Raw genomic sequence first — 23181 nt, 5'->3', positions numbered from 1 at the left:
GAACACTTAATATTGTTAAAATGGCAACATTCACCAAATTGATCTGTCGCTTCATATGCAACGTCTATCAAAACCCTGGCTGCCTTTTTTTGCAAACATTAACAAGCCAATCCTAAAATTCATATGGAAATGCAAGGGACACAGAATAACCAAGACAATCTAAAAGAGAACAAAGTCAGGGCTCACATTTCCCGATTTCAAAATTTATTACAAAGCTAATCAAGACAGTGTGCTACTAGAGTAAGTATAGAAATAGAGATGAGTGGAATAGAACTGAGAATCCAGAAATAAACCCTTACATTTATGATCAATTGATTTTGGACAAAAGTGCCAAGACAATTTTATGAGGAAAGAGTGGTCTTTTCAACAAAGGGTGCTGGGATAACTGGATATCCAAAAGAATGGAAATGCAAAAGAATGAATGGGACCCTACCTCAACCATACACAAAAATTAACTCAAAATAGTCCAGATGGGCTTCCCTGGTGGTGCAGTGGTTAAGAATCCTCCTGCTAGTGCAGGGGACACGGGTTCGAGCCCTGGTCCGGGAAGATCCCACATGCCGTGGAGCAAATAAGCCCTCAAGTCACAATTACTGAGCCTGGGTGCCACGACTACTGAAGCCACATGCCTAGAGCCTGTGCTCCGAAACAAAGAGAAGCCACCGTAATGAGAAGCCGAGAAGCCTGTGCACCGCAACGAAGAGTAGCCCCCGCTCACTGCAACTAGAGAAAGCCGGTGCGCAGCAACAAAGACCCAACTCAGCCAAAAATAAAATAAATAAAATAAATAACTTTATTAAAAAAATAGTCCAGAGATCTAAATGTAGCAGCTAAGAACTCTAAAACGTTTAGAAGAAAATATAGTAGTAAATCTTTGTGACCTTGGGTTAGGCTGTGGCTTCTTAGATATGAAAGCACACACTACAAAAACAAAAAACAAAAAACCTAGGTAAATTTGATTACACCAAAATTAAAAACTGTCGTGCTCCAAAGGACAAATGGTACATGATTCATGAAACATGCTACATCGCAGACACACCTCGAAAGCTTTATGCTAAATCTAAGAAGCCAGACACGAAAAGCCACCTGTAGAATTCCACTTGTAGAAAATGTCCAAAACAGGAAAATTCATACAGACAGACAGTAGGTTAGTGATTAGTTTTTAGCCAGGGCCTGATGGGAAGGGTAATGAGGAATAACTGCTAACTGGTATGGGATTACTTTTGGTGGTGATGAAATTGTTCTGGAATTAGAGAGTGGTGATTGATGCACAACTTTGCGAATATACTAAAACCCGCTGAATTATATACTTCATTTTTTTTAATTTATTCACTTTTTCTTGAATTTTATTTTATTTATTTTTTTATACAGCAGGTTCTTATTAGTTATCTATTTTATACATATTAGTGTATATGTGTCAATCCCAAACTCCCAATTCATCCCACCACCACTACCACCCCCCCACTTCCCCCTTGGTGTCCATACGTTTGTTCTCTGCATCTGTGTCTCTATTTCTGCCTTGCAAACCGGTTCATCTGTACCATTTTTCTAGATTCCACATATACGCGTTAATATACAATATTTGTTTTTCTCTCTCTGACTTACATCACTCTGTATAACAGGCTCTAGGTCCATCCACGTCTCTACAAATGGCCCAATTTCATTTCTTTATATGACTGAGTAATATTCCATTGTATATATGTACCACATCTTCTTTATCCGTTTGTCTGTCGATGGACACTTAGGTTGCTTCCATGTTCTGGCTATTGTAAATAGAGCTGCAATGAACATTGTGGTACATGACTCTTTTTGAATTATAGTTTTCTCGGGGTATATGCCTAGTAGTGGTATTGCTGGGTTGTATGGTAGTTCTATTTTTAGTTTTTTGAGGAACTTCCATACTGTTCCCCATAGTGGCTGTATCAATTTACATTCCCACCAACAGTGCAAGAGGGTTCCCTTTTCTCCACACCCTCTCCAGCATTTGTAGTTTATAGATTTTCTGATGATGCCCATTCTAACCGGTGTGAGGTGATACCTCATTGTAGTTTTGATTTGCATTTCTCTAATAATTAGTGATGTTGAGCAGCTTTTCATGTGCCTCTTGGCCATCTGTATGCCTTCTTTGGAGAAATGTCTATTTAGGTCTTCTGCCCATTTTTTGACTGAGTTGTTTGTTTTTTTAATATTGAGCTGCATGAGCTGTTTATATATTTTGGAGATTTTGTCCACTGATTCATTTGCAAATATTTTCTCCCATTCTGAGGGTTGTCTTTTCGTCTTGTTTATAGTTTCCTGTGCAAAAGCTTTTAAGTTTCATTAGGTCCCATTTGTTTGTTTTTATTTCCATTACTCTGGGAGATGGGTCAAAAAAGATCTTACTGTGATTTATGTCAAAGAGTCCTCTTCCCATGTTCTCCTCTAAGAGTTTTATCGTGTCTGGTCTTACATTTAGGTCTTTAATCCAGTTTGAGTTTATTTTTGTGTGTGGTGCTAGGGAGTGTTCTAATTTCATTCTTTTACATGGAGCTGTCCAGTTTTCCCAGCACCACTTATTGACGAGACTGTCTTTTCTTCATTGTACATCCTTGCCTCCTTTGTCATAGATTAGTTGACTGTAGTATATACTTTAAAAGGATGGGCTTTATGATACATGAATTATATCTCAGTAAAGCTTTTATTTAAAAAAAAAATAAGGAAGACTGGCCACTTTGCTGCAGGAACAGTGAGCTGGATGGAGAGAGGCCTGGAAACAGGGAGCTCAATTTAATAGGTCCGGGAGACCCAGTAAGGGTATGATGATGATGATGATGATCACAGCCATTATTTCCTGTTGAGAGACCTGGATGAATACATTTTATTTTTATATCATATATTTAGATACCTGTTATCTTATTTACTCAGGAATATAGATTATTTCCATTTACAGATGAGGAAGCTGAGGTTCAGAAAGGTTAAGTGACATGATAATGCAGCTGGTAAGGGCAGTGTCACAGGCTGGATCCCACACTCATTCGTATATGTTATCAGGGATGAGAAAGGAGGGAATGATTTGAGAGACAAAAATGTCAGCATCAGCATCAGCAAGCAGCTATCGGAGTGGGGCAGGGAAGGGGGAGGAGAGAAGAGCCCACCACGACTGGAGGCTGGTTGTGCTGATGGTGGGCAGTAGTGACATCTAGAACCTAGACAGGGAATATAAAAGGAGGCAAAGGTTTTTTAAAAGATGAGTGCTTTACGTTTCTGTCGCCCTTATTACATTTCAAGCACCTGAGAACAGGGGACATTCAATTTGGAAGCCCCTCGTTCCCTGTCAAGAGGAGGAATTCGGTGTTGATTCGCTGAGTAATTAGGGGCAAGTCTGTTGGCCTTTCTGTGCCAAGTTTCCCAGATTAGGAGGAATTGCTCACGGTGAATGCTAAATTTCTGTCTATCTCTCAGCTTTTGGGAGTCTGTGATTTTATCTAGCTCTAGCTTCTAGCCCTGGGTAGGAGCTAGATAAGCGTCAAAATGGGAAAAGAAAGCTTAGGAAGCTGCGCAGCGTTTGCCTCAGACCTATCCTCGGTGCCCCCTAGTGGCCATATCTGGGAACAACAAGCAGAATCATGGATCTGACCCTCAGGCTGAGACAGCAGCCCCACTCCCACCGTCCAAAGGCAGAGGGTCTTCTGGAAAAGGAGTTTCCAGTTCCCTCTCCCAAGGTAACAACTCCCAACCCAAGGCAATGTTCATAGCATTTACCTAGAGTTCCCCACACACAGCTTAGAGCGAGGCATGGCTCTGCTCTGCACAGCTGGCTGCTGGACAGGCTTGCTATTTGCAGGGGATCGGTTATAGAGCCCCCACCCCCACTCCACTCCCCTCCCTCCAGTGGATAACAAAATGAGAGGATGCTCAAGTGCCTCATATAAAATAGAGCAGTACAGCTGGCGCTATGCATCTGCAGATGCAAAACCCATGGATACAGAGGGCCGAACTTACGTTGCCCTGGGTGGCCCCTCCAAGATTTGGGGCCTGGTTATTGTTCCTGTTCTTAGGCAGAGATGGTGGAGTTCCCTGATGCACAGTAGGTATCCAATCTTCACAAAATTAATGCTGAGAATAATGGCCTATGTTTGTGGGTTGGCCTAGTTTAGCCTGGAGCCAGATGATGAGGGTCATGGCTAGCCTCAGGCTGGGGCTGGTTTTGGGCTGAGATGCATCAGAAAACGGGCCTTTCCTCCATCCTAAAGGAAATGTCTGTCCTCTAACCTGGGCTCTGTCGCCTGAGGCCTAAGACTTGCTTGGAGCTACAGAATCTAGCCTCTGATGGCCTCCAGGGCACCTCTTCTCTGCCCTGTCCTCCTCCCCACCGAAAAACTCTGGAGAAGCCAGCTCCCTGCCCTTCCATGGGAAGCCCCACTGCAGACCTCTCTACCGCCACCTCTCAGTGGTTCAAATCGGCAGCCTCCCCAATTTGCACTTGCTGCTCTGCCCTTCAACTCCTTCCTGGCAAATTTCCAGTCACCCATTGAGTCCCAGCTCAGGCTGAGGCCCCAGATCAATGAGGCACCCCAGGTTGGATTAGGGGCCTCTCCGTCACAGCTCTGACCACCCTGCATATCCTCAGCTGTTTCCAATGTTTGTTTCTGCTCCCATGCAGCCAGCTCACTGCTTCTGGCACAGAGGAATGGTCCCTGAGGTGAATGGTGAAGACAGGCATTAGGTAGTGGAAAGTGGGAAAGTCACTTTAGTCTCAGGTGGGAAGGGTTCCCCCAGGTACTTGGTACTCACTGAACTGAATGGAATGAGAAGAGAGAGAGGTGGCATGTTGTGAGATCCAGGTGTGGTATGGAATCACTAGAGTGACAGCAAGCCAGGCCTTCCTCTTTGTGGTATAACTGAGGCCGGGGGCAAGGAACATGGTTGAGTGATCCATATGGACCTTTCTAGCTCAGCTATTCTAGGACCTTACAGCAGGACAGTAGCCTTTACCACAGGTGGAAGGCAGCTGTGAAGGGGCTCCAGTGAGCCCTGCCTCCTGGCATTCACTCCACGTGTAATCCTCAAGAGTGTGAGCTGGACCTAGTGACTTGCATCTAATGAAGAGAATATGGCAAAAGGGATAGGTTGTCACTTCCAAGATTAGGTTATAGAAGACTGTGGCTTCTGTTTGCACTCCCTCTGGTTCTTCTTGCTTACTCTCTCTGATGCAGCCAGCTGCCACGCTGTGAGCTACTCTACAGAAAGGCCCGTGCGGCAAGGAACTGGGAGTGGCCTCTGGTCAAAGCCAGTGAGGAGGTGAATCCTGCCAACAGCCAAAAGAATGACCTTGGAAGTGGATCCTCCCCTGTCAAGCCTTGGGATGATCACAGCCCGGCTGATACCTTGATTGCAGCCTTGTGTGAGACCCTGAAGCAGAGGGCCCAGCTAAGCTGTACCTTGATTACTGACCCTCAGAAAGTGGACACTGTTGTTTGCAGCTACTAAGTTCTGTCTTTTTCTTTTTTTTTTTTTTATGGCTGCGCTGCAGTGGCATGTGGGATCTTAGTTCCCCAACCAGGAATAGAACCCGTGCCCCTTGCATTGGAAGCACAGAGTCTTAACCACTGGACTGCCAGGGACGTCCCAACAGCCACTACGTTTTGGAGTAATTTATTACACAGCAATTAATAACTAATACACCACACAGGGCCATGTGGGCCAAAGAAGCAAGGGGGAGAGGGCTCAGCAGGCAGCCTGGTGGGGCAGTGGTCTCCCCAAGTGTCAGCGGCAAGATGCAGATGTGGCCCCTGCAATAACTCATAGAGGACACTCATTTTCATTTATTCATTTAGGAATATACAAAAGTCTGACATGGTATAATGATCTCATCAAGAGAAAACAGAATACCCAAAGGACTAGATTTCCTCCCTGGCCCCCTCTCAGAAAGGCACAAATATATGAGGTTTGGGTTCGGGGAACTTCTGTTCCGGACCAATCTGCTGCTCAGAAGGCCAGTCCCTCTGTAAACAGGAAATGGGACCCCTCACCCACATCCACTACTGAGGGTGTGGGTTAAGCAAACCTAGGCCACTGAGAAGCATGTGATTTAGGCCAATGCAGGGTCTGTGCTGGGTCCATGTCGTCAGCTCCCTGAGGAAAACCAGTACTCCAACCAGAACGTGGTGGGGCTTGATAATCCAAGAGATGATTAAACTGGACAGCTCCATTCCTCTCTCCATTCCACCTCCATCCTCTCTCTGGAGGCCAGTCCAGGCTCAGATTTCAGAGACTGGGGCCGTGGGGGGTGGTGGAAAGGAGAAGTGAGCTTGAATATTCCAGATGTTTATCCCTGAGCTCTTCAAAATGGGGACCCCTGTTCCCTCTGAGTCTTCCCCTTGGCAGAAGCAGCTGGTCCTGCAGTCAAGCTTGGGGTAGCCGGCAGTAGAGATGTTTGTATTAGAGGAAGCTTCTGGCCCCTCATCCCCCAGGGACAAAGGGCAAATAATCTAACTGGCCTGAGTCACTAATGGCTGTCCTTCTTCCCCAGTTAACCAGGACTGAGTTTTCTCTGTAATTTTGGGAAGGGGAGAAGAGGGGTTGGTTGAGAAACCATGAAGGCCCAGATGGGTCAGCCGCCACCTAGAACAGGACAAATTGGAAGTGAAAGAGCTTGAAATATTCACTTTTTCCTTCTTAAAAAAGACCTAACATTGTACTGGTTTAACAAAATTATTATAATTTCTTTTTTAAAAAAACCCAGACACCCATGATGCTTCCACATTTACAGAACAAAAAGCACTAGAGAACTTGGTAGAAAACGATTTGCAGCTGGCTCCTCCCAGAAGCTGTCCCCTGCGGACAGGCTCAGTTCACTTCCAGGACCTCGGTCTCCGGGAGGCCGAACTTGGTCTTGTGCTGGTCGAAGAGCTTCACCAGGGCTTCCACGTACATGGCGTGGTACAGGTCGATGTCCTGCTGGGTCGGGTGCTCCAGCTTGGGGGTAGTGATGGGCTCACCCACTGCAGGGATGGGGCAGAGGCCTCTGGTTAGTCCGTACCATTCGCCCCCCCCACCCCGGGCATCCACCATAATGCCGATGGTAGTGACCCTGAGCTACTTGCCAGCCGCCTGTCAGGAACTGTGCTGAATATGCTCCATTTCAGGCTGTCCCTTTTACAGGTGAGAAGACTGGGGCCCAGGGCTATGGGAAGGGACCTGCCCAAGGCCACATAGCCACTAAGCAGCAGGTAGGATCAAGTCCAGCTGTACCCACAGTACTCAGCTGGGAGCTCCTGTGAGAGGTGTGGGATCAGGTAATGGCTTTGCTTTTGCCCTGCTCTGGGCACGTCACTTCACCTCTCTGCGCCTTAGTTTCCTCACCTATCACGTGGGGATCCTTCCTTATGCCACAGCAGTGAAAATCCAGAATCCTAACCACTAGGACACCAGGAAACTCCCCAGTTTTCCATTCTTAAGGTGAGGGGCAAACTCCTTCACACTGTCCACTAGACCCCGTCCCTCTCCAGACACCCTGTGCCTGGAAATGTCCCTGCCGCCTCACAGACAGCAGACCTGGTGTGGGATTTGTGGATAACAAGAGTCAAGGGCGAGTCTAGGCTGTGCGACCTAAAATGCAGGAAGTTGATCTCCCTGGAAAAAGTACAAAGCAAAACATCTGGCCCTGATAAGAACTCAAAGTATCTATGTGAGCTTTGGCCCCTGAAGTCCATGGCTTGCGGCCTCCATGCTCTTATGTGATCTCTAGATTGTGAACCATTAACAGATACACACAGACACACATACTCCTACAATAGATAATTCTTTGGAATCCTCTAAATTGTCTCATATGAACGCAAAACAACACAGCTGGGGGCGAAGTGCAGCCAGTTTTTTTGCTACACTTCTCACAGGCTTCTGCTCCAGTCATATTGATTTGCATCTGTTCCTCAAAAATCTATACGGTCTTGCTGCGGGAACCTCCTTTAGGCTATTGTTTCTGACAAAAAGTCTCTTCCTCCCCTCTTTTTCAGGATAATTCCTATTCAGCTAATAGTGTAAGAGTCACAGGGACTTCCCTGGTGGCGCAGTGGTTAAGAATCTGCCTGCCAATGCAGGGGACATGGGTTCGAGCCCTGGTCCGGGAAGATCCCACATGCCGCGGAGCAGCTAAGCCCATGCGCCACTACTACTGAGCTCGTGTGCCACAACTACTGAAGCCCGTGTGCCACAACTACTGAAGCCTGTGTGCCTATAGCCCATGCTCCACAACAAGAGAAGCCACCATAATGAGAAGCCCATGCACCACAACGAAGAGTAGCCCCCGCTCGCCGCAACGAGAGAAAGCCCATGCGCAGCAACCAAGACCCAACACAACCAAAAGTAAAAAAATAAATTTATATAAAAAAAAAGAGTCACCTCCTCCCTGGGGTCCATTATGACCCTCAAGAGCACCCTGCACATCCTCCTCACACCCCCTATTGGTCTTTGCTGTAAGGGGGTCTTCCCTGATAGACTTGGGCTCTGAAAACACAGAATTGCTGAGTCCTGTTTTCTCATCTAGCACAGCTTAGCTCGTGGTAATGGAACTACCCCCCTCCCCCTCCCCCAATGATCATTCCCATCAGCGCCCAAACAGGTCCACGTCCTCATGGTTCAGAGCATGGACATCAGAGCCAGGGATGGATTTGAATCCTAACTCTGCCACTAAACTAGCTGTGGCACCCGAGTTCAGGGTCTGGAGGAAGGGGGGCTCACCCACGGTGGTGATGGGCTTGGAGTAGGGCACCAGCCCCCAGGTGTCGGAGGAGAAGAGGCCTCGGCCATGGAAGATGCACGGGGCGAAGCCAATGTACTTCTGGAACTTTTTCTGGACCCATCGGCCCCAGGAGCCCTCCTCAAAGATCACCTGCTTGTACACCTCATTCTCCCCGAAGGAGTAGGTGGGAACCAGGTCGGCTCTGGAAGGGAGAGGCCAGGGTCTGTCATAGCCCAATCACTGGCTTCAGTTCCTCCTGGCAGCCCTAGAGGCCCCCAGACACCAGCCGAACTCCCCTCCGTCAGGGGGGTACAAGAATCACCCGGGGGACTCCAAACCACATGTCCCCTCACTGCCAGATGGGGACAGGCCCTCTGCCCCTGTTAGTGACTGGGGAGCATGTCAGGGCTTTACAGTGTGGCCCTGACCAGGTCACTATAGCCTCACTCAGTTTTCTCAAATGGAAAATGGGGATGGCAACCCTGCAGGATTGTGCAGGAGAATCAAATGGGACCGTAGAAGTAAATGCGCTTTGTCCAGTGAAATGTGCTGAACAGGTGGCTGGCTATCCAGAATGTACCCCTAGAAAAGGTCAGAGAAATCCAAGCTGCCTAGCTCCTCTCTGTCTGTCCTCAGGGTTACCCCTCCAAGAAGGCTTCCTTGATATTTCGGGCCACAACATCCTCCTTCCTGGCCTTTCGCTCTCCTAGCTGCATAACACGCTCTGGCCCTGGGGCACAGCGCTGCCTCTGGGCTTGGCTGGCCTCTCAGCCCACCTACCAGGGCCCAGGAGACCCAGGCTGCATCTTTGCCCACTAGGCCACCCAGCCTGAGCTTGGGCAACCCTGGCCTGAACCTCTGGGCTCCAACCTCCCCTTCCCCACAGGATAGCTAACCCCCTTCTCTGCCTTCCTGGGGTCTGGGTTCTGCCTTCAGGAGGCAAGGAGCTGCTGCCCTGGGCTGCGCAGAGCTGTTGATGGGTGTGCGCATGCATGTGCACACACGTGTTCTGGGAGGCACTCACCCATGGTGCAGGGCCAGTTTCACAAAGCCCTTGCGATTGCGCAGGGTGACTGCATTCTTGCCAGGCATGGAGCTCAGGGACTCGGCCGCGCCCCCCACCACGATGATGATGGCATTGCCGCTCCCATTCTTTGAAAGCAAGTAGTCTATGGTGTCCCGGTTCACGGGGCAGATGCCTGGGGAGTGGAGGAGGGACACACAGTCAGGGCTGCCCATGGATGCACTCCCTACCCCCTGCACATGGTCAAATATAGACAGAGCCGTGGACCTGGGTCCCAGACCTCACCCAGCCACTTGGAAGTATGGCCCCACGTAAGCCATTCTTTTTTCTGAGCCTCAGCTTACTTATCTGTAAAGTGGGGACAATGACACAAGGTTGTTTAGGGAATGCATTCATTTGGCAAACGTTCCCTGAGGTCCTAACTGTGTCATGCTGGTGCCAGGTGCTAGGGAATCCCAGTAAGTCAGGCTGCTGGGGATCAAGGTGGGTGGATAATGAGAGTCACGGACGATGATTAAGTCATGCAAAGGGCAGCACAGGGGCTGGGGATGCCCAGAAAAAGGGTCAGAGAAGGCTTCCTAGGGAAGATGTTATCCTAGTTGAACCCGGAATATTGTATGAACAGCTCTCCCACTCAGCCCTGACCCACTGTGCCTCAGCAGGCCACATCTCCAACACAGGACCAGGCACCAGGGCACGGTGGGTTGGCTTCCTGGTCAATGGAGTGGCTCAGGCAGGGGCACACAGAGGTGGATTCTCACCTCCAGACATCAGGTACTCCCGCAGCACTGGCATCCTGAAGTTGCCAGCCAGCGTGGCCAGGTAGGGCCTTATGCCGGGGAACTTCTTGCTCACTTCTGTGGCCTCCGTGCTGAAGTTGCAGAAGGCACCCAGGCCCATGATGCCATGGGGGTGGTATCCAAAGATGTAGTTCCTGGTGGTCAGCAGGTTGTGTGTCTTCACCAGCTGCAGGGAAGACCTCAGGTCAGAGGAAGCTGGCCAAGAGAGGAGTACTGGGGCACACCCAGAGGTAGGGGAGGCACTAGGTGTGCCCTGGCCCCTGGAAGCCTGGACCTGTAGGACTGGACTGACTCTCTCCTCTGACCTCAGTCTCTCATCACTGGGTTCTCAGTGCCGGGTACTTGGTAGTCACCATTTGGACTTCGAGTCCCTGGGAAGGGGGTGGGAAACTTTCTCCCTCATTCCGCTTATCTCTCCAGCCGAACACACCAGGTCCTCTTAATTGCACTCTGCCAGCCTCCTGCATTCCCTCCCTCTGGGCCCATCCTCCTCACCAGAGCCAGAGTGATTGCTCTAAAACCCCAGTGCAACTCCTGTCACTCTCAGATAAAGAGGGATGTCCAGCTTCCAGTGGCATGAAGTCCAAGTCCCTTTCTTTGGCCAGAGAAGGGACAGTGCAGCTGGCCTGAATGGAAACCTTCTTCCAGGCAGCCGGACTCGGCTCAGGCTCTGATGCAGGAAGCAGAAGGACAGGCCACAGCCCTTGTGCCAGCCACTCTGGGGGCAGGGGAGGTCAGCTGTACAGCTGGAGTAGCTCACCTGCGGTGCTATCAACAAAGCTGTCCTGGATGCTCTAAAGGATGATTGGCTTCCTGCCCTGGGACTGGTGGCTTGGACGGTGGGTTGGATGGTGCAAAGTTTCCCTAAACCCTGAGCAGCAAGAGGCACTGACCCAGTATTATAGGAAACATGATGGGGTGGAGGGTGCTGAGAGGGATGGAGAGGATTGGCATCTTGTTCAGAAAAACATCACTTTTTTTTAGGATTAGAAAACTAATGAATAATCAGAGAATTTTAAAAATATGGGAAAGTAGGAAGAAAATCCAAAGAACCTGTCATACCTCCATCCAGATAAACCACTCTGACATGTTCAGCTTTTTTTCTACTCAAATAGACACATGTTCTTTTTTAAAAACCACAAAACTGAGGTCATAGGGTTGATATGATTTTTAAATAATTACCTCCCAAGCATATCATAGCTATTTTTCCTTATCAAAATCCCTCAGTAACATGTCTTCTCACAGCTATGCTACGTGGAATAGAATTGTAATCAAACCCTGACTGATGGGCCTTTAAAAAGCTTCTAAAATTTCCCTCAGAAATAATGCTTCCATAAATACCTTATTTTTGTCCTCATGTCTGCTTGCATTCTTGAGACAAACATCAAGAAAGACAGTTCCCGGGTCAAAGGGTATGACTGTTTTGGTCCGGTGGGCTGCCCTGCCTCTGGAGAAGCGGCACTGATGACATTCCCACCTTCAGTGCTTCAAGGTTCCCCCTGCCCTGCGCTGGTGCCAGCTGGAGCGGAGCCCCTGACCACTGGCAGAATGTCAAGAGCCTGGGTTTTCTATGACTCCGGATTTGGGAACTCCCTGACTGGGGGAAGAACCTCGCGCTCAGTTTGGGGGGCTGGGGTGGTGCTGGTGGTTGGCCTCTGGGAAACTGAAATCTGAATCTTCAGGTGATGGAGGCCAGAAGGGGATGGGAGTGAGGGTGGCTGGCACCCCTCCCAGCTCTGTAAGTGCCAGTACATGTGACTGTGAGAAAGACCCCCTGTGTCGTACCCTGTTGCTTGGGGCATTTGTACTCTTTCTCCCGTTTTGCCTTTGGCGAGCAGATTAAAGCTGCTCAAAATCCCAAGTAATCCTTAGCTGCCCACCACATAAATGGGGAATGGCAGCCGCTGAATCCATGGCCAGTGAGGTGGGGGAAGCCCAGCTTTACAGGAGCTTCGAGACGTGGTTGTTCTGAGGTTTTGCCGCAGAGAGCAGGTCTGCCTTACCGCGTTAGCTCTCGGGAAAGCCAGAAGGAAAAAGTACCCTGTCCCGGTTTCCATGGGCGAGGAAGGCACTGAGGTGAGAGCGGAGGCAGCCAGTACCACGTTGGAAACTTGCTCCTGAACTGATGGCTGGGCCTGGGAGCCCCCAGCACAGAATGGGGTGGAAGACCCCTGATCTGGGCCATTCCTTTGATTACAAGGTAGAGACTAAGACCTAGAGAAAGGAGTTGCTGCTTCCCCGGAGGTCACAGCAAATCATCCTCCACCTCTAGACTAGGCCACCCAGCTGTGCTTTTCCCTGGACCTGGGATACAGATGGGCCACCTGGCGGAACCCTAGCTAGCTCTTTAAATCATTTCCTCCCTCCTCCAAGCCTCCATCTGGTGGGACATTGGTTAAATGAGGTGCCATGGGGCACAGTGCAGGTTAATGGCCCTTGGTGCAGCACCCAGAAAAGTACGGGCCTCTGATACGGCTTTGATCTGTCTTTCATCTGTCTTCATGCCACACTCCCCTCGCCATGGGTGGACAGAGTGTCCATTCAGGAGGGAGGAGGGAGGACACTGCTGATGAAGACTCTGTTGACATACCTGCTCTCGTGTCCCCTGACTGTTTACCCATGGCAAAGTCTCAGCCCAAGGGGTTGCCCAGGTCAGGCCTGCTGGCTGACATGAGCCTGGGACACATTCCTGGCAAGTCGCCCCTCCCACCCTGCCTCCCCGGGCAGGTAGGGTGTTCAGATAGCCTTGTCCCCACCTGGCACCATACAGAGGAGGAAACTCAGAACCAGAGAGGAAGGAAGACTCGCCTAAGCTTACATAGCGGGGCACCACGGCAGGGGAACAAAGGAATGAGAACACAGGTCCTGAAGCAGACACAGCCTTGGTTTCTATACCAGCCCTGCTACTGACTTGCTTTGTGACCTTAGGACAGTCCCTCCTCTCTGGGCCTCAGTAGGTCCATCTGTGAAATGAGGCAGATGGACAGATAGGTGACTGTAAGCTCAGAGAATGTTTCCTAATCTCTTCTCCAAAGATCCTGCCCATCTCTCGAGGAGAGGTGACCCGGGCACTGCCCACTCCTCTTCCAGGTAGCTGGTGGTCCTGGTGGCTGCTGTTAACACATGAGCCCCACCTCTGCTGGGAGAAGGGATGCTCTCTGGGCCAGCTGAGCTGCTCTGGTGGCAAAGAGCAAAGAGCTTCACCAATAAGCGAGTGGGGAGGGGTGGGTGGGCACAGTTAGAAATCATTACCCAACCACTGGCAAGAGGCTGGGAAAAGGGGGTGGGACAGGAGGGTCATACACAACTCCACAGAGCATCAGTCCTGACATCAGGTCACTAAAGCCAAACCCTCGATGCACAGAAGAGGAGCCTGAGGCCCCAAGGGGCAGGGGTTTGGCCAAGGTCAACCAGCAGGCACGAGCAGAGCCCAGGTTGAGGCATAATGCCTCAGGCCCAGCTTGGCTTTGGTCCTGGTGCCTAGGGGCCCTCCCAGGGCCAGCTCACATGTGTCATGTGGCTCCAATTCCCAGCTGTCTTCTTGGAACAGAGGTGAGATAAGGGACACGGGGCTTTGTTTTGGTTCTTCGGGAAGGGCAGAGATCAGTGGGGAAGGGTATCTGTCTGTCCCAGCACTGACCAGCGGTCATCAGGTCATCCTGTTCTGGATGGGGGGAGCTATTGGCCTTGAAGAGGTTTCCTGAGGGGCAGGCCACTCTGGGGCCTGGCCCCCAACGTAAGGGTCCTAGCAGAGAGAAAGAGTACATAATCCCTCACATCCAAACATAATTTACCACTTTTTATCATATGAGCAGCTCCATTTTACAGATGAGGGTAATGAGGCTCAGTGAGCTTGAGAAAGCATGCCCACGGTCCCATGGGCAGAAAGTGACAGAATCTAGCAAGATCCATTAGAGGGTGAGCCCAGCCAAGGGCAGGGACCAGGGCTGACTCTTCTGTGTCCCTGTGCCCTGCGGGGGCCCAGCAGTACACGGGGAGCAACAGTGCTGGCCAGTGAATAGAGTGACAGGGCAGGACCTCAACCCAGGTCTCCAACAGCAAAGCAGAGGGAGGAAGACCCACGGAATGGGGCTCAATCCAGTGGGGAAGTTTGGGATTGGATCTTTCGCAGAGAAACAGGCAGTAGGGATCCAGTGGGAAAGAAACTGGGGCCTGGATTCTAGTACTAGCCTTGGCATGGAGTCGCTGTGCAATTGGGACCAGTCCTTGCCCCTCTTTGGGACTCAGTTTCCTCACCTCCAAAATGAGAGGGTTGGGTCCTATGATGCAACATCCTCCCAGCAACAACAGTCTTGGATTCCTTGCAGCCAGAGAGATGGGGCCAGGGAAAGGGAGGAGCAGGAATCCTGACCCCAAAGGTCCTGGGAAAACTGGGCTCAGGCTGGAATGGGCAGAGGGAGCTGGTCCTGTGAGTGCAGTGGAGAAATGTAGGGTTACCTGGCCACCTCCCCCAGGCAGCATGCCAGGATGTCTCAGTTGCTGACTCACAACAGCAAACATACACCACCCTGCGTCATGCACACTTCCACATGCAAACATGCTCCCTCCACTTTCAAACCCCACCGATTTCTGCTGCTACCTCAGCAGCTAGGGTGTGCCGGGGCTGGGGTGCTGAGTGAGCTGGCTAGGCAGGTCTTTCCCCTGCAGGGAAAACCTTCAGGATTCTGCCAGAGTTACCCACAATCCACCAGCGTCACCAGCATGCACCAGGGCCCAGATGCCTCTGTCCTGCCAACCTAGCTTGCAGACCACCGGCAGAGGGGTCTGATAGAATGTTAACTGAAAGCCTGACCAAGCCACGTTTTATCTTGTCAGGACCTTGAGTTTGGCCCCAGAGAAGGCAGGTGCTCAGAAGACCAGTGTGGGGGACCCAGAGCAGCCAGTGGTGCAGGAGGAAGGAAATCCAGAGATCAACTTGGTCTAAACCAGCTTCATATGGGGAGACTGGACCCTGGCTTCACCCAGGGTCTGACTGCACTGCTTTTCCTGCCTCCATCCTCCAAGCCTGAGGGAAGCCTGAGGATTCGTCAAGCTTATTTCCTACAGCTCTGCTGCATAGGGACACAGCATGCTGTGGTGGGAAGAACCCAGACTTTGAGGCAAGACAGCAACTGGAATCTTGGCTCAACCCCCTATTAGACTCATTCTGCTGTGCTACTCTCTGACCTTCAGTTTCCTCTTCTGTAAAAGCGGGATAAAATTAATACCTGCCTTACAGGGTACTGTGAGGATTAAAGGACAGACTCCTTGGGGGAAAGTGCTGGCTCCTAGAAGCCTCCCAATAAATGGAGATCCTCCCTCTCCACTCCACCTCCTCACCATCTGCCACATCCCAGGCTTCTTCTCAAACTCAGGTGCTCTCATTGTTTTCCCTGCCCCTTCAGTGCTACTTAGCTTCAGGACGGAGTTCCAGCAGCAGTGCCTCCAGAAGCCTTCCCCAAGCACTTCTGCAATTAGGGTCTCACTCTCCAGTGCCCACCAAATTTTCTGGGCCCTAATTCCCATGGCCAGGACCCCCAGTGACCTACCCATGACTGACTGAGGGAAGTGATATTTCTGTAAGAGCTTCAGAAGGAAAGAAAGCCCCTCACACCTTTTGCTATCCTTGGTTCAGCCCAGATGAACTTGGACTACCTTAGTAGTATTGCTCCTGATAAATCACTTCCTTTTTTTTTTTTTTTTTTTGGCTGCGCCTTGTGGCTTGTGGGATCTTAGTTCCTGACCAGGGATTGAACCCAGGCCACAGCAGTGAAAGTGCTGAGTCCTAACCACTGGACCACCAGGGAATTCCCAATCACTTCCATTTTAAGTTATGACTTTAATATTCACTGAAAGGCAGACGAGCAATGGCCATAATATCTGCTATTATACCTGCTCCTTACATCACCCAGGATCTCAGTATCTGAAACACCTTTTAGATCCAAATGCTAGAACAACTCTTGTTTCCCCAAGGAATAAACAAACTTCTTCCTTTCCCAAAATGAGGACCAATAACTATCATGTTTCCCTTTTTGCCTTGGCTGCCAGGAAGCTCATAGGTGACCATGAAGCTCAACCACTGCAACTCTGTTGACGCTTATGGGTGAAATACTTACATACTTTCCCCGAAGTCCTGATTTTTCTTTTTACCTGGTATAGCATTATACGTATCCTAAATTGCCTCAAATCCTGCATAAAGTGGGGTAGAGTATCAACAGATGCTCATAGTGGGAGACGTCACATGCTTCATCCCAGCACATGCGGTCACTGTGCATGGGTAGGTTAAGCCTTGAAGTCAGATTTCCCATCCATTCCCACCCTCCCAAGATAACACCCACAAGTCTTTACCTGGATGGGAAAGTAGTCTCGAAAGTAGCGCCACACAGCCCAGTTTCGGACCCACTGTGACCTCCTGCCACCTTCCAGGGAACAAAATACAGTGTTGGGAAGGAGTAGGAGTGGGAGAGAGTGATGTGCAGGCAGAGTCAGTGTGAACCCCTGAGCTAGGTGACCGGCGCCCTATGCAGCATCCTCCTCCCTCCCCCTGGGCCCCTTTCCAAGTTCATTCCCTCACGTTTTGCAAACCCTGGATTGAGTGTGAACTCTGTGAGGACCACTATGTGACATTAGAGCCACTATTAACCTCCCCCCTCCCCCCCATCCAGAACCACAGCCTGGCTTAGCCCAACGCTATTCACATAGTAGGTGCTAAGTAAAAAAGGGGCAGCACCCATGGCGAGGTGCAGGAGGGAGTGTCCCGAGGGCGAGGGGGTGGGGCGGGGAGACTCGTGCTCTTACCTTTCTTGGGAGTGTTCCAGTCAAACACCAGCCAGGTGAAGTAGAGCACAGCAATGAGCCAGCAGTCGGTGCAGAACGTGTACATGAGGATGACGCTGCAGGTCACTCCTGGGGGAGGCAGAAGGCTCCCGGTCAGGCCTGTCCTCCCCGGGTGGGCTTCAGTCCCCTCTGGGCATGGGGTCACCAAGTGACTGAGTGCTTACCATGGCACTAAGCTAGGCACAGCTGGGGCCCTGGGCAGAGGGGGCCTACAGCCACGGCGGGGGGCAGGGCAGGGGGCAGGGGAGGAGCCGGCTCACGGGGACACAAGCCTCATCTCCTAGGCTCTGATGGGCTGTCCCGGCCTCGAGGGGCACGTGGGCTCCATGTTGTCTGGGCAGCAGTGCCAGAGGTGGTGGATGTCTTGTGAAGCTGTCCTTAGAGCTGTTCTTTCTGCCCCTCCTGGCATGTTCTCCCCACCCGAGTGTCCAGCATAGTGACTGTGGACGAGGGGAGGGACCTGCCAAGTGCCTCTGTGTCTCAGGACTTGGGCTGAGTCACTGTCTCAAGTGTGGGGCAGCGTGACTTTTACCCCATTTTAGAGATGAGAACACTGAGGCTCTAGGGGGAGGTAACTTGCCCAAGGTCACCCAGCAGGAATGAGGCAGAGCCAGGATTCAAACTCAAGTCTGACTATTAAGTCCAAAATCTGCACCAGGCCTTAGAGATTCACTAAAAATTAGGAGACCTAGACTGCCCCTGGAGGGACCTGGGAGAGTGGGATTCCTTCCCCAGGAGGAGGGCTGGCCCCCTTCCAATATAACCAAGCACCAGGCAGTCCTAGGCCAAAGCCCAGAGCCCATCAGTCCCTCTCTCAAACCCCCCAGCAGGACACTTGAAGACTCCCTGGGGCCAGCTTCCAGTGGTCCCTTTATTCTGGGCCTGCCGGCCATAAGGTTGAATAACCTGGCACAGAAAGCCCTCGTCAGAGCTTCTATCCTTCCAATTTTTACTGAGCCTTCAAGGCTAAGCTCAGACCTCACCTCAGGAACTGTTCTCCAATATCATACTATCCTCCCCCACAGACCTCTCACCTCTGAATTCTCCACACTAGCGGGGTCACATCTTCTTTGCCCCCTGTCACTTAGCACAGTACCAGGGGCAACAGGTACTCATGCTTGGGAGAGGCATGGCCTCCGTCCAGCATCCCCTCCACTGCCTAGGAAGGGAAGCCAACCCTGGTTGTAGGCACACCCTCTGGTGGGTGCTGCACCAGTCACGGGTGCTCTAGGGCTGCCTGGCTTTGGATTCCATGCTCTCTTCTTCCCACCGTGCTCAGCCTCCTCTGGTTTCCCGAGGGAGAGGGGAGGGCCGGACACAGACACTCCATGAAGCTAAGGGCAGGAAAATGGTGGTCCCTTGTCATCCACAACGCGGTCCTATTCTAAGCCTCTGAGCTAGCCTCTCCCCAAGGTAGCTAAAAGTGGTACAACTGTCTTGGGAGAGGCAGTGAACATAGAGTGGCCAGGTGTCCAGTTTTTCAGGACCAGCTTAGGAGTGTGACGTCACAGATGGGGAAGGTGAGCCTCCAGGGAAGCATTTGCAGCCTGTAAAACCCTGTTAAAGGCAAACTGTGAAGTACTTGAGGCAGCTTGGTGAATGGCTATGACTAAGTTAAGACCACTTACAAAGTCACTCACATTGTTGAGCAGTTTGCCTCTGGTCCCCATTCTTAGGCCTAGAAAAGGGGTCACAAGCCCCATAGACTCCACAGGTATCCAAGCGCCTTCAGCGGCTAGACGGATGCTCCAGGTGGGCCTGGGCAGGGCCATGAGGTTCAGGCTAGGGTCTGAGCAGCCTGGAAACCTAGCTGCCATCAAACGCCTAACTCTGGCTGAGGGGTAGCGGGATCAGAGGGGACAGAGCCCCAGGCTGCACTGCCCAGACGCCTGGGCTCTCTGGGAAGGTGGGAGTCCCTACCCACTGTCCTCACTCTGGTGCTAAGGCAGCCTGGGAGGAGGAAAGAGAACAGATGGAGAGTCCAGAGACTGCATTCTAGTTCCGGACTTTCTCAGCTGGGGGGCCCCGCTCCCTCTCACCCCTGTGTGTCCACAGCCCCTATCATCTGTCTCATCGTTATCTGCGTCCCCCATTAGACTCCTTCCAGCAGACAGTCCTTCAGCCCCTGAGCTCCTTGGGAGCTGGAACCAGGTCAGATGAACTTCTCCAGCCCTAGCAACCAACACAGGAAAGGTTCATTGAGCAAAAATGAATTACACCCACCGAACAACCTGCCTTTCTCAGAGTCTAATCCCAGTCCTCTGAACAGTGGGCTCCTTGATCTATCCCTGTAGATCATGCGGCTGCAGCAGGAACCAAACCCCTGGGGCCAGGAGATGCAAACAACTTCTGGCTCCACATGCGGAAGGTTCAGGACCCACCTTTACAATCACCCCACCCCACACATCATGGTCAAGCTGATGATTCAAAACTCTGCTCCCCAAGGCCCGTTAGCGGGCAGCCTATGGCTGCTCACTGCAGGGACGCAGCAGTGGAGCCCAGGAAGAGCATGGACATGCTCTCCATGAAGCCGGGGCCCTGCCGCTCACTGGCCACAGCCCATCCCTGAGCCTCGATTTCCAACAGGGTATTGGGAGGACGACATGAGATAGTGTGTGAAGAGGACTTAACACAAAGATAAGTGTCCAATCTGGAGATCCATGGACTTGGATGGGGAAAAAAAACCAACATCTTAATTTTCACCCATCTCTTATAGAAATTTAATGTTTCCTTCATTTATGAATGTACCAGACCACAGTAGTCTTAGCAGCAGCCCCTGTAGGCAGTGACGCCAATAGAAACCAAAAGTGTTTCCGTATCACATTTATGGCAGTTGGGGATATCTTGAAAAATCATTTATTCTCATCACTAAAGAATTATAGTGGGGGCTTCCCTGGTGGCGCAGTGGTTGGGAATCTGCCTGCCAATGCAGGGGACACGGGTTTGAGCCCTGGTCTGGGAAGATCCCACATGCCGCGGAGCAACTAAGCCCGTGAGCCACAACTACTGAGCCTGCGCGTCCGGAGCCTGTGCTCCGCAACAGGAGAGGCCACGACAGTGAGAGGTCCGCGCACAGCGATGAAGAGTGGCCCCCGCTCGCCGCAACTGGAGAAAGCCCTCGCACAGAAACGAAGACCCAACGCAGCCAAAAATAAATAAATAAATTTATTTAAAAAAAAGAATTATAGTGGGATTTCCCTGGTGGCACAGTGGTTAAGAATCCGCCTGCCTGGGCTTCCCTGGTGGCACAGTGGTTGAGAGTCCGCCTGCTGATGCAGGGGACACGGGTTCGTGCCCCGGTCCGGGAAGATCCCACATGCCACGGAGTGGCTAGGCCTGTGAGCCATGGCCACTGAGCCTGCGCGTCCGGAGCCTGTGCTCTGCAACGGGAGAAGCCACAACAGTGAGAGGCCCGCGTACAGCAAAAAAAAAAAAAAAAAAAGAATCCGCCTGCCAATGCAGCGGACACAGGTTCGGTCCCTGGTCCAGGAAGATCCCACATGCCGCGGAGCAACTAAGCCCGTGCGCCACAACTACTGAGCCTGCGCTCTAGAGCCCGCGCTCTAGAGCCCGTGAGCCACAACTACTGAGCCCGTGTGCCGCAACTACTGAAGCCCGCATGCCTAGAGCCCATGCTCTGCAACAAAGACAAGCCACCACCATGAGAAGCCCGCACACCGCAATGAAGAGTAGCCCCTGCTTGCCGCAACTGGAGAAAGCCTGTGCGCAGCAACAAAGACCCAATGCAGCCAAAAAAAAAAAAAAAAAAAAAAAAATTATAGTAATGATTATGCCTGCTACTAGATCTTTTTATTTAACGTAATAACAAAAAAGAATGTGTCACTATATGTGGAATTCGATGTCTTAATGTGTACGTATTTATATTTTAATACCATTGATTTCCTTTGAAATCCAGTGTACTTTGTAGTACACATTTAAAAACTCTGAATAAGGTTTATAGTCTTTACCAGAATACCAGAGGGATCCGTGGCACAAAAATGGAGGAGAGTCGCTTTGTTCGAGAGGGAGGCTCATGGGGCCACAGCAGCCTTTGCAACTCCAGGCGAGTGCCTGCCAGTAGATTTGGGTGGCAGCGGGAGCGAGTGGCCAGGGCTGCTCAGGACAATAATTAGCAGCAGCTCAGCACACCTGCCCATCCAAGCAGGCTTGGCTCCCACCTACACAAGGGCTCAGGAAGATGCTGGGCCGGTCTCTGGGCTGTGGTTAGGCTCGATCGATTATTAACCTACAGCTTGGGGCCAGTCCCTGCCGCATGCTGTACGGGTTGGGGTTCTACCAGCTGCTCAGCTCCCCATCAGCCAAGCTCTGACTCACTAAGACAGTGGGATAGTGGTGGCTTCTGGGTGCAAATGGGGACTAAGGGAGGTGGTACAGCAGACTAGGCAGGGGCTTGGAGGCTGGAGTCCATGGGGTCTTGTTCTGGTCCCATTACTTCCTTCTCATGTGATTCTGGGCTAGGCTCTTCCCTCACTGGATCCCTGCTTCTTATCTGAAAATGGAGGGGTTACATGGTGCTCTCTACTCTGGGATTCTAAAAATTGGCCAAGCAGGCCAAGTTGGAGGTTTGAGCCCTCAGGGAGCCAGTTTAATTTGCTCTGTTCCCTAGACCAGTGTTTCTTTATCTTGTTGAGGCCCATATGCCTCTGAAAAAATCTGAGGACAGTGATTGTCCTTCACCCCAGAAAAATGTGAACATACTTTCACATATAATTTTGCTCCTAATTTTAGGGGTTCACGGAACCCCCTAAAGCCCGCTCTTGGGCCTCAAGGTGAAGACTGGCTATTTCAGACCAGGTCCACTAATTCCGGACTCCCTGGTGAGTGCTCTGGGCTTCTGATTAATCCTTAACTCTGCCTCTGAATGAGCTTCACCATCTAGGAGAGTCACGGAACTTCTGTGAGTCCCTATTTCCTCACCTGTGAAGTGGGAAGTCAAGGAAAGACAGACACATCAAGTGCCTGGTCCACTGAGGGGGCTCTATAAATAGCAACCCCTGTCCCATCCCTCTGCCCTGCCAAGGGAGGGAGGGGCAGCTGCTGCCCTGGAAATGTGGTCTCAGAGGCCCCCATGCCTACTGGGAGGACGTGGCTCAGCACTGACACGGTAATTCCTGATGATCCCCATTGGCCTGAACGACCCTGAAGAGTGGGCTGCCCCGAGAGACTCACTCACAGGCTCTGGAATGTACTCTACAATGCTCGGCAGCAGGTTTGTCTGCCCTGAGGTGCTGGGGAAGTCACTTATTATGCTGAGGACGCTGGGGCCTGGGGAAGAGGAGAGGCTGCTGGGAGAGCAGGGCCTGGTCCAGGCCAGGGGCCCTTTCCTCCTCCTGGACAACCTACAGTACCCTGACCCCGGTCTGGATGGCAACCCAGGGGACGGGGGCACCCACCTGGACCTGCAGGAGAAGCAACCAAAGCACTGACGTGGGAGGTGTTGAGAGAGAGAAGGAGAAGCCTTGAATGGGCTGCAGGAAGCAGTTGGGGACTGTGCTCAGCAGAGGGTGGATGAGGCCTGGGAGGGGGCTCTGAGGGCGCTTCCCAACAGCAGCTCCCTACACTGGGGGCCCACCACGCCCTGGCCCCGTGCGACATGTGAGACAGTGTTTCCCTCACATTCAAAATGAGGAAACTGACTTTCAGGGAGTTCAAGGAACCTGTGTAAAGTCATAGAGCTTGCCTGTGGTGGAGTCAGGACTCAATCCCAGGACCACACCACCCTAAGGCAAAGCAACATACCTGTGGGAAAATGTCTGCTGGGAGGCAGGGCAGCATGTGGG

General features: G+C 51.4%; 1 protein-coding gene across 1 annotated transcript in view; it reads right to left on the bottom strand.

Moving 5' to 3' along the window:
• Positions 1 to 5606: 5606 nt before the first annotated feature.
• Positions 5607 to 23181, bottom strand: part of DGAT2 (diacylglycerol O-acyltransferase 2) — a 32580-nt gene continuing 15005 nt past the window's right edge. The window contains exons 3-8 of the mRNA XM_081240063.1: positions 17342 to 17449; positions 16892 to 16962; positions 10505 to 10709; positions 9744 to 9918; positions 8719 to 8921; positions 5607 to 6983 (exon numbers count right to left, since the gene is read on the bottom strand). Coding sequence (XP_081096189.1) covers positions 6829 to 6983; positions 8719 to 8921; positions 9744 to 9918; positions 10505 to 10709; positions 16892 to 16962; positions 17342 to 17449 — 917 coding nt within the window. The 3' untranslated portion in view covers positions 5607 to 6828. The remainder of the gene's footprint in view (positions 6984 to 8718; positions 8922 to 9743; positions 9919 to 10504; positions 10710 to 16891; positions 16963 to 17341; positions 17450 to 23181) is intronic.

Source organism: Mesoplodon bidens, assembly GCF_964165515.1.
Source record: "Mesoplodon bidens genome assembly, chromosome: 7".
NCBI classification, from domain to species: Eukaryota; Metazoa; Chordata; class Mammalia; order Artiodactyla; family Ziphiidae; genus Mesoplodon; species Mesoplodon bidens.
Note: the sequence above shows the minus strand (reverse complement) of the source record. Positions and strands in the feature narration are given on the sequence as shown.